The sequence below is a fragment of the Oncorhynchus mykiss genome, chromosome 3 (genome assembly GCF_057628025.1).
Source record: "Oncorhynchus mykiss isolate SJ-2025 chromosome 3, ASM5762802v1, whole genome shotgun sequence".
NCBI lineage: Eukaryota > Metazoa > Chordata > Actinopteri > Salmoniformes > Salmonidae > Oncorhynchus > Oncorhynchus mykiss.
The window spans coordinates 21042808-21054612 of record NC_143024.1 but is presented as its reverse complement, the minus strand read 5'-3'; the positions used below and the strand labels follow the sequence as shown (position 1 = coordinate 21054612).

Genomic DNA, 11805 nt, shown 5'->3' with positions numbered 1-11805 from the left:
CCGAATGCCAGATCCCCAACTTATCCCTCCTCTTGGAATCACAGCTGAGACCAAAGCATCCAGCTGATACAAATCTATAATGATATACTTTATGGAGAACTTTTAACATTTAGACATCATGGTAATACATCCCTGACTCATTGGCATCTGCAATGTACTGCAGTCTGATTTTGAGATACCATTTATGGTCAAATACTTGAATTTTGTGGGGAAATCTTTCCAAGACGTTTATCTGGACCTGGCTAAAAAATATTGAACCTATTATATCAAAATATTGAATTTTCACACGAATGATCATGCAACAACACTGTTCAACCCTCACCTTTTCTTTCCAGCAAATACAACTCGTCTAAAAACGCACATAGTAACACAAGAAAGCCCAAGTCAAGTGTAACGGAGCCCGTTATGTTGACCATAATATGAAGTGTTATGTGAGGCTGTAAATACAGAACACTTCATATGAACCTAAAGTATTGAAAGACACACTCATTCAAGCAAGCAATGTTACATTTCCAAATCTATTCATCATTTCAATTTAGAATAGAATAAATATGATCTAGATATGCATTAGGGAAGCTTGAAGAGTGTCCAAACTTTCACCATTTGACAATAACCATTTACTGTACGGACTTGATTATAGGCTGCATGAATGACAGCTATAATAGTTACTTTAACCACAACCTTTAATAACTGACTAATATAACCAGATGTCCAATACAATAAATAAAACAAACCACAACAAATGTTCAGCCAAAGTATGGAACTCTATGTTCCACTAATATATGAGTGATGGGTGAAAGACCTCTCTCTCTCTCTCTCTATCATTCTCTCCCTCTACCCTGTGAGCGTGTCTGTTTCTCCTCCTTCCCCTCCCGTGGACTCGTAGACACACCAGAGACTGGGCCGAGGGGGCGAGAGCCACACTATGAGGAGGGAGAGGAGAGGAAACATAGCATAGCGAGGCACAAAGTTAGGAAGAACAGCTTCAGATCCAACAACCATCACCTGTCTGACAACGAATAATAAAGAATTGAGGATATCTATTTTTTCTATAGACAAAAACTGGACCAACTATAGGCCTCTGTGGATTTTAGAATGGAAACTGAATCGGACATTCAGACAAATTAAATGGATGATGATGTTATTTGCAACTACCAGAATTGGATTGAATAAGGTAAAGACAACTCAACAGATTATATAGCCTACTTTAAAAAGGTGTATTTGTGGTCTTGACTAGAGCAGTCTGTAATAAAGAGCTCTGGTCTTGGATATACACTTCTGTGGAAGAATTGTCTAATGCTGGGTGGATACACTACCTATTCATCTGACCATTTAGCCTAAATTATTATTATCAATAATTAACAAGTCATCATTAGGCCTACTCTACTCTTCAGTCAGTCTTTTCAGTTATGTTTATGTCACTGTGTTTACCGTAGGCCGAGGCCTGTTTGTCAACATTTTTATTAAATTCAAACCTAATTTATATTCTCTGACAAAATGTTATATTTGGAGCTGGCACAAATATTTTCACAAAACAATACCTGTCACCTACATTTAGAAGACATAGCCTAACCGTTTTAGATTATGATGTGGTAGCCTTGGCCTAATATTTTTAGAAAGCTAAATTAGGCTAAAATATTAAATATCTAAGTAACAATCTAAGGAAAGAAACCTCCAGGAAAAATGCAACAGTCTGAATGAAATGTCAATTTGTTAGAGAATTAACAGAGATGTTATTTTAGGGGGCACATTAAACCCGTGGGGCATGGGCCACAGCGGGAGTTCGGCAGGCCCTCTACAGTTCAACAGTAGCTCTTAACCCCGGTACTGGCGGAGCCAACATGTGTCATAGGCTTTTTTTCTGCACTCTAGCTTTACCCCTCGATCTGCTTTGACGTTACCGCGTACAATAACAATCACTACAATTACCACTACGCCGAAAGCTATAAGTTAGGTTGGATAGGTTATTTGGATTCGCCTATAAGAAACCATGTTGCAAACAAGTCTATACTTATGTGTTTATAACCATTATTAACTTATTATAATTAGCCTAATGTAGATATCGCAATGTTTTGTTTAATGAAACAGTGGGTTTCAACCCTCATTTTATGCCCTAATAAATCACCGATTGTCAAACAAAACATGATATTTTATTGCCAACAACATGGGTTCTCTCTGTCTCCTGCCTTGCTCTTCCTATCCTCAGCCACAGCGGTGTAGCAAGCCGATGGAATTTCATAAACTGGTGAGGAATATGTTCTGTTAAGTTAAACATGTGGTGACAGCTTGACTCCGGAGTCTCTGCATTCTCGTGCCCCCGGTGCGCAAATGTGCACGTTGACATAAATCTGGAAAGGGCCGAAAAACGCGTCAGCTTACTTGCCTCAAGGTCAGCTTCATGAGGCGCGCGGCGAACATTTGTATGCGTCGGTTCCACATTTCGTTTCGTGCCATGAAATTGTTGCCCACAACCAGCGGTGCGACCTTAACATGAGTGCAGGGGGTTCATCAGTAAATGTATGATCTACAACTGGCTCTACACCCCTACACAGAAAAGCCAGTGTGAAAAAAAGCACCATAAACGTATCTAGAATTGAAGCTTTGCCAATACAACGGCTTTGCCTTTCTAAAATGCCTCTGTTACTGGGACTACTACACACATACAATACATTGACAGAACATTCATCCATATGTCAAATCATGAAATGCTGTAGATGCTTTTCAGAAGGCCATTTTCTGTGTTTCAATGCTAATACATATAACTTTCTCCTCTCCCATTTCCCTTTCTCAACCATGCTCCCCATCTCCTATGTCTACCCCCCCTCACTCTTACCATTGTCCACCACCAAAACCCTCCCATCCAGCCAAGTGGAATCAAAATAATAGTTCCTCTCCCTCTGACATTTATATAAACCTAGCTAACCTCCACACCACCACCATTTCAGAAGTCTCAACTAAAAAGTATGGATTTCTCTAGCTCCCTGCCTCCCTCACCTTCTCCATTATACACCTCCCCCTTCATCCCCAACTCCTCCTTCCCCTCCGCCTCTCCATACATCTCTCCTTCCCCCAGCCTGGCCTCAACCGCTCTCTTCTGCTCCCTCCTGTCCCTCCTGGCTCTCCTGGGCATTGGGGGGAACCTCTACACCATGGGTCTCCTCATCAGACGCAGGAGAGGCAGAAGGAGGCGAGGGTGTTCTAGCTGCTGTTTAGGAGGGAGAGGAGTACCGTTACCATCCTGCCTCTCCTCCTCTCCCCCCTCCCTCTCCCCTTCCTCCTCTCCCACCTCCTCTTCCTCCACCTCCCTCCATCTCCAGGTGCTGAGTTTAGCTCTGGCGGACCTCCTCTACCTCTTCACGGCTCCCTTCATTGTGTACGACAGCCTGGCAGCTGACTGGGCGTTTGGGGAGCTGGGCTGTCGCCTCCTCTTCAGCCTGGACCTGATCACCCTGCACGCCTCCATCTACACCCTCACCGCCATGAGTCTGGACCGCTATCGGGCTGTGGCCAACCCCCTGGCCACCTCGTCCTCCCCCTCCTCTGGGTTGCTCCGTGTGGCCCTGGCCTGGGGCCTGGCGGTGGCCCTCAGCCTGCCCATGATGATCACCCTCCACCTGGAGGACGGAGACGACGGACAGCTGTGTGTCCCTGCCTGGGACGAGCAGAGCTCCAAAGTGTATATGAGCGTGCTGTTCTGTACCAGTATGATAGGGCCGGGGCTGGCCATCGGGGCGCTGTATGCTACTCTGGGCCGTCTCTACTGGGTGTCCCAGACCCAGCCCTGGGCCAGTGGTAGTGGGGGTAGCACGTCCTACCCTCCGCGGGCCCCTAGGCCCAAGGTCCTGCTCCTCATCCTGGGGATAGTTCTGGCCTTCTGGGCCTGTTTCTTGCCCTTCTGGGTGTGGCAGCTGCTGCCGCTATACCGGCCCGACATGCTGCGGACAGTACCGGTGGGTACCCAGGTGACGGTGAACCGGATCCTAACAGGGCTGACGTACGGGAACTCTTGTGTGAACCCATTCTTCTACACGCTGCTCACAGGGGGGAAACGACGGAGGAACAGGCAGACACCGACGTCAGCGAATCAGCTCTGCCGCAAGAGCAGTCCGCAGTAGTGTTCGTGACAGCACAGACAGTCCGGTATAATAGACTGCTCTGGGGGCTGGTGGGGGGCTGCTTACAAACTGTCCGATTCAAACACCCCCGTCTCCCCCTGAAATATCAAAGGGCATTTCACTGTGTGATTGTTACTTCATAAGGACTATATTAAAGACAGCACTTTGTATGCATGGATGTGACTGGACCATACTTCCTATTTGGAGATTAAAAATGTGACGGGCTGAGCGAAAATACCAAAGCTTCAAAAGTTGAGAAATATCTCATTGATTGTATGAATTCACAAAAATACATCCACATACGGGCCATGAGTGGAGTATGACAACAGGGAAGCAGCGTTTGTGTGTACGGGCCATGAGTGGAGTATGACAACAGGGAAGCAGCGTTTGTGTGTACGGGCCATGAGTGGAGTATGACAACAGGGAAGCAGCGTTTGTGTGTACGGGCCATGAGTGGAGTATGACAACAGGGAAGCAGCGTTTGTGTGTACGGGCCATGAGTGGAGTATGACAACAGGGAAGCAGCGTTTGTGTGTACGGGCCATGAGTGGAGTATGACAACAGGGAAGCAGCGTTTGTGTGTACGGGCCATGAGTGGAGTATGACAACAGGGAAGCAGCGTTTGTGTGTACGGGCCATGAGTGGAGTATGACAACAGGGAAGCAGCGTTTGTGTGTACGGGCCATGAGTGGAGTATGACAACAGGGAAGCAGCGTTTGTGTGTACGGGCCATGAGTGGAGTATGACAACAGGGAAGCAGCGTTTGTGTGTTCTGTTATCATTTAGGGGGCTTTAGTGGAACTGTGCATTTACAGTAAAATGACAACGCACTTCTATCAGTCTGGAAGGCCAGAAAAGGTTTTGCTTTTGAACAGCAACTGATTGTCACTGGCCATGACATATTTGGAGATGTTTCTTTAAAAAGTTGTTTATTGACACAGAGACTGATGTTTGAGGGGTTAGAGAGGACCTCGTGTCACAGACCCTTAACGTTTGATATGCACCCTTAAAGTCAGACCTTTTTTTATTAGCAATACCTGCATGTTGGGTTTGGACTTTTATTTTGTAACGAACTCTGCAATGCTTTGCATGGTGATGATGATGCCTGTATTTATATCCAGTTTGGTGTGTATAATATGATATAATATATCAAATAAAAACATGCTTTATATACTAGAGTCTATGTCACGGGTTTCTTGTTCCCTAGAGGAGAGGATGTGTTCCTCTTGACCCCTCAGAAAAGAACACAACATAACTGAAAATACAGATCTCATACCCACCGTTTTATGGTATTTATGACAATAGCAGACGAGGGGAGAGAAAGAGAGATGGACAGAGAGAGAGAGACAGTGAGAAAAAGAGGGATGGCCAGAGAGAGAGAGAGAGAGACAGTGAGAAAAAGAGGGATGGCCAGAGAGAGAGAGAGAGAGACAGTGAGAAAAAGAGGGATGGCCAGAGAGAGAGAGACAGTGAGAAAAAGAGGGATGGCCAGAGAGAGAGACAGTGAGAAAAAGAGGGATGGCCAGAGAGAGAGAGAGAGACAGTGAGAAAAAGAGGGGTGGCCAGAGAGAGAGAGACAGTGAGAAAAAGAGGGATGGCCAGAGAGAGAGAGAGAGACAGTGAGAAAAAGAGGGATGGCCAGAGAGAGAGAGAGAGAGTGAGAAAAAGAGGGATGGCCAGAGAGCGAGAGACAGTGAGAGAAAGAGGGATGGCCAGAGAGAGAGAGAGACAGTGAGAAAAAGAGGGATGGCCAGAGAGAGAGAGACAGTGAGAAAAAGAGGGATGGCCAGAGAGAGAGAGAGAGACAGTGAGAAAAAGAGGGATGGCCAGAGAGAGAGAGAGACAGTGAGAAAAAGAGGGATGGCCAGAGAGCGAGAGACAGTGAGAGAAAGAGGGATGGCCAGAGAGAGAGAGAGACAGTGAGAAAAAGAGGGATGGCCAGAGAGAGAGAGACAGTGAGAAAAAGAGGGATGGCCAGAGAGAGAGAGAGACAGTGAGAAAAAGAGGGGTGGCCAGAGAGAGAGAGACAGTGAGAAAAAGAGGGATGGCCAGAGAGAGAGAGACAGTGAGAAAAAGAGGGATGGCCAGAGAGAGTGAGCAAAGAGATGTAGAGGGAAGGAGGGGGACAGAAGGCGAGAAGAAGGATTGACAGAAAAAGAGAGAAAAAAGCAGAGAAGGAAAGGCCAAGAAGAAAGTGCTGAGTGGAAAAATCCCTGGATTTGAGTTTGCACTCATACTTGTATTTGTGTGTCTGTGTCAGCGTGTCTGTGAGTCTCTCAGGTCTTCCCCTTCCCTGTGTGTGTTCGTTGGGCAGTCTCTCTCTGTGTCTCCTTGTAGCAACGGCGTGTCTGTCTGTGTCTGACTCAAACACTGACTGTACTGTACACCCAACAAAACCCTGTGGCTCTTTGATGCAGATGAGCAAATATTGTTGTTTGACAGAGAGGAGTGAGGTTGGGGGGGATAAGGGGCTGGGTGGGGGGATAGGGGCTGGGTGGTGGGAGGGTTAGGGTCTGGGTGGTAGGAGGGGTAGGGGGTTGGGTGGTGGGTGGTGGGAGGGATAGGGGCTGGGTGGTGGGAGGGTTAGGGTCTGGGTGGTGATAGGGGTAGGGGGTTGGGTGGTGGGTGGTGGGAGGGATAGGGGCTGGGTGGTGGGAGGGTTAGGGTCTGGGTGGTGGCAGGGATAGGGGGTTGGGTGGTGGGAGGAATAGGGGCTGGGTGGTGGGAGGGATAGGGGCTGGGTGGTGGGAGGGATAGGGGCTGGGTGGTGGAGGGTTAAGGGCTGGGTGGTGGGTGGGATAGGGGGTTAGGGGGTTGGGTGGTGGGAGGGATAGGGGGTTGGGTATTGGGAGGGATAGGGGGCTGGGTGGTGGGAGGGATAGGGGTGGGAGGGATAGGGGGTTGGGTGGTGGGAGGGATAGGGGGCTGGGTGGCGGGAGGGATAGGGGGTTGGGTGGTGGAGGGATAGGGGGTTGGGTGGTGGGAGGGATAGGGGGCTGGGTGGTGGGAGGGATAGGGGGCTGGGTGGTGGGAGGGATAGGGGGTTGGATGGTGGGAGGGATAGGGGGTTGGGTGGTGGGAGGGATAGGGGGTTGGGTGGTGGGAGGGATAGGGGGCTGGGTGGTGGGAGGGATAGGGGGCTGGGTGGTGGGAGGGATAGGGGGTTGGGTGGTGGGAGGGATAGGGGGTTGGGTGGTGGGAGGGATAGGGGGTTGGGTGGTGGGAGGGATATGTCAAACGTCCTGCACGGTGTTGGGCAGTAAGCACAACCCTCATGGAGTCTGTATCTGACCGTTTGAGCAGACACATGCACATTTGTGGCCTGCTGGAGGTCATTTTGCAGGGCTCTGGCAGTGCTCCTCCTGCTCCTCCTTGCACAAAGGCGGAGGTAGCGGTCCTGCTGCTGGGTTGTTGCCCTCGTACGGCCTCCTCCACGTCTCCTGATGTACTGGTCTGTCTCCTGGTAGCGCCTCCATGCTCTGGACACTACGTTGACAGACACAACAAACCTTCTTGCCACAGCTCGCATTGATGTGCCATCCTGGATGAGCTGCACTACCTGAGCCACTTGTGTGGGTTGTAGACTCCGTCTCATGCTACCACTAGAGTGAAAGCACCGCCAGCATTCAAAAGTGACCAAAACATCAGCCAGGAAGCATAGGAACTGAGAAGTGGTCTGTGGTCACCACCTGCAGAACCACTCCTTTATTGGGGCTGTCTTGCTAATTGCCTATAATTTCCACCTGTTGTCTATTCCATTTGCACAACAGCATGTGAAATTTATTGTCAATCAGTGTTGCTTCCTAAGTGGACAGTTTGATTTCACAGAAGTGTGATTGACTTGGAGTTACATTGTGTTGTTTAAGTGTTTTTTTGAGCAGTGTATACAGTGCATTCGGAAAGTATTCAGACCCCTTGACTTTTTACACATTTTATTACGTTATAGCCTTATTCTAAAATTGATAAATGTAAAAATCTTCAATCTACACACAATACCCCATTTTTTTATACATTTTTGCCAATTTATAAAAAATTTTAAAAAATTACATTTACATAAGTATTCAGACTCTTTACTCAGTACTTGTTGAAGCACCTTTGGAAGAGATTACAGCCTTGAGTCTTCTTGGGTATGACGCTAAAAGCTTGGTACACCTTTATTTTGATAGTTTCTTACATTATTTTCTGCAGATCCTCTCAAGCTCTGTCAGGTTGGATGAGGAGCGTCGCTGCACAGCTATTGTCAGGTCTCTCCAGAGATGTTGGATCGGGTTCAAGTCCGGTCTCTGGCTGGGCCACTCAAGGACATTCAGAGACTTGACCCAAAGCCACTCCGGCGTTTTCTTGGCTGTGTGCTTAGGGTCGCTGTCCTGTTGGAAGGTGAACCTTCGCCCCAGTCTGAGGTCCTGAGTGCTCTGGAGCAGGTTTTCACCAAGGATCTCTCTGTACTTTGCTCTGTTCATATTTCCCTCGATCCTGACTAGTCTCCCAGTCCCTGCCACTGAAAAACACCCCCAAAGCATGATGCTGCCACCACGATGCTTCATCGTAGGGATGGTGCCAGGTTTCCTCCAGATGTGACGCTAAGCATTCAGGCCAAAGAGTTCAATATTGGTTTCATCAGACCAGTGACTCATGTTCTGAGTCTTTAGGTACCTTTTTGGCAAACTCCAAATGGGCAGTCATGTGCCTTTTACTGAGGAGTGGCTTCCTTCTGGCCACTCTACTATAAAGGCCTGATTGGTGGAGTGCTGCAGAGATGGTTGTCCTTCTGGAAGGTTCTCCCATCTCCACAGAGGAACTCTGGAGCTCTGTCAGAGTGACCATTGGGTTCTTGGTCACCTCCCTGACCAAGGCCCTTCTCCCCAGATTGCTCAGTTTGGCCAGACGGCCAGCTCTACTCTAAGCTTACTCTAAACTTGTTCCATTTAAGAATGATGGAGGCCACTGTGTTCTTGGGGACCTTCAACACTGCAGACATTTGGTCTTCCCCAGATCTGTGCCTCGACAGAATCCTGTCTTGGAGCTCTATGGGCAAATCATTCGACCTCGTGGCTTGGATTTTGCTCTGACATGCACTGTCAACTGTGGGACCTTATATAGACAGGTGAATGCCTTTCCAAATCATGTCCCATCAATTGAATTTACCACAGGTGGACTCCAATCAAGTTGTAGAAACATCTCAAGGACGATCAATGGAAACAGGATGCATCCGAGTTCAATTTCGAGTCTCATAGCAATGGGTCTGAATACTTTTGTTTTTTATTTGTAATACATTTGCAAACATTTGACTTGTTTTCACTTTGTAGTTATGGGGTATTGTGTGTAGATTCAAGAGGATTTTTTAAAATTTCATCCATTTTAGAGAAGGGCTGTAACATAACAAAATGTCGAAAAGTCAAGGGGTCTGAATACTTTCTGAATGCACTGTATGTAATAATTGACATGATTTGATTCAATACAACGTTTAGTCGTAACATCCTATTATATAATAGAAATATCCATTTATATCAGTTATATCACCATACTATGGTTCTGTCTTCTTTATGATGTGACCATTAACTCCAGAGTTAAAGAAACAGAGACAGAAGGACACTTTATCCATCCCAGTCCCTCAGATATTCTCCTTTAGATGAATGGTTCAGGGTCAACACAGATCCATCAAGTAGGGTTTTAAATTAATTGCAGAAGGTAAAAGGCCTGTCTAATATTACATTACTGATGAATGATGCTTTTCCTCTGTCCATTCAAATCATGTGGCATTCAAGGACTTAAGGTAGTGGTTGAAATGTACACAATTGTTACCCGGAGGAAAATCTGGGATGGTTGTACTTTTTCAAGGGGAGGGTTTAATATGTGTTTTATTTAGTTCAGGGGAGGGGCATGTCATTTGTAATCAATTAAATGTCATATTGCTCAGTGTTTGAGAATGAGTTGCTTATTATATCTCGATGTGTGCCCAATGCTGCCCCTCATACCTGATTCTCTGCTGGGCGTGCAATAGAGTCTGCCTAGTGTGTTCTCCATCAAATGATCCATACCCTATACTATAGGCTATATGAAGAGCATGCTCTGAGAATCACAGGGCAAAGTTACAGTGCCTTCAGAAAGTAGTCATACCCCTTGACTTATTCCACATTTTGTTGTGTTACAACCTGAATTCAAAATGGGTTAAATAGATTGTTTTCATTCACCCATCTACACACAATGCCTAATTTTGACAAAGTGAAAACATGTTTTTAGACATTTTTGCTAATTTATTGAAAATGAAATACAGAAATCTCATTTAGATAAGTATTCACACTCCTGAGAAAATACTTTGTAGAAGAACGTTTGTCAGTGATTACAGCTGTGAGTCTAACTGGGTAAGTCTCTAAGAGCTTTGCATTCCTGGATTGTACAACATTTGCCCATTATTCTTTTCAATATTCTTCAAGCTCTGTCAAATTGGTTGTTGATCATCGTGAGACAACCATTTTCAAGTCTTGCCATAGATGTTCAAGTAGATTTAAGTCAAAACTATAAATCAGTCACTGAGAAACATTCCGTCTGCTTGGTAAGCAACTCCAGGGTAGATTTGGCCTTGTGTTTTAGGTTATTGTCCTGCTGAAAGGTGAATTCATTTCCAGGGTGTGTCACACCCTGATCTGTTTCACCTGTCCTTGTGATTGTCTCCACCCCCTGCAGGTATCACTTATTTTCCCTGGTGTATTTATCCCTGTGTTTCCCGTCTCTCTGTGCTAGTTCGTCTTGTATGTCTTTCAAGTCAACCAGTGTGTTTTCCCGTACTCCTGCTTCTATTCTCTTTTTGCTAGTCCTCCTGGTTTTGACCCTTGTCTGTTTTCTGGATTCCATACCCGCCTGCCTGACCTCGAGCCTGCCTGACCTCGAGCCTGCCTAACCTCGAGCCTGCCTGACCTCGAGCCTGCCTGACCTCGAGCCTGCCTGCCACTCTGTACCTCCTGGACTCCTGGCTTGACCTTTTGCCTGTCCACGACCATTCTCTTGCCTTCCCCTTTTGGATTGATTAAGATAATGCTTGTAATCCATTAAGGAATGACAAGTTTTTCAGGACACAAAATGTACAGAATAGAGCTAAGCACAGGCTAAATGTAAAACCTGGTTCAGACTGCTTTCCACTATAAGGGCACAAGGATAGAGACCCAGATGTAGACATGGGAGGCAGATGGTTTGAATCTTTGATATTTATTAACATGATGCAGCTTGAAGATATGGAGAGTGGTACTCTGTAATGTGTTGTATTAGATTTGCCCCACACGTAACACTTTGCCTTCTGGACAAAAAGTGAATTGCTTAGCCACATTTTTAGCGGTATTCCTTTAGTGCCTTGTTGCAAACAGGATGCATGTTTTGTAATATTTTTATTCTGTACAGGCTTCCTTCTTTTCACTCTGTCATTTAGATTAGATTTGTGGAATAACTACAATGTTGTTGATCCTTCCTCAGTTTTCTCCTATCACAGCCATTAAACTCTGCAACTGTTTTAAAAATCACCATTGGCCTTATGGTGAAATCCCTGAGAGGTTTCCTTCCTCTCTGGCAACTGAGTTAGGAAGGATACCTGTATCTTTGTAGTGATTGGGTGTATTGATACACCATCCAAACTGTAATGAATAACTTCACCATGCTTAAAGGACTATTCAATGTCTGTTTTTTTGTGTGTTTTTTTATA

At 46.2% G+C, this 11805-nt stretch overlaps 1 protein-coding gene across 2 annotated transcripts; it reads left to right on the top strand.

Annotated features, from left to right (window-relative positions):
- Positions 1 to 882: 882 nt before the first annotated feature.
- LOC110536579 (urotensin-2 receptor) lies at positions 883 to 5291 on the top strand. Of its 2 annotated transcripts, XM_090230679.1 has the most exons (3): positions 883 to 1174; positions 2865 to 2961; positions 3318 to 5291. In XM_090230679.1, the coding sequence occupies exon 3, from the start codon at positions 3480 to 3482 to the stop codon at positions 4113 to 4115; it is 636 nt and encodes a 211-aa protein (XP_090086805.1). In that variant the 5' UTR covers positions 883 to 1174; positions 2865 to 2961; positions 3318 to 3479; the 3' UTR covers positions 4116 to 5291. The 2 variants fall into 2 exon arrangements, with proteins under 2 accessions (XP_090086805.1, XP_036824159.1); XM_036968264.2 differs by having other exon boundaries at positions 2865 to 5291.
- Positions 5292 to 11805: the final 6514 nt, after the last annotated feature.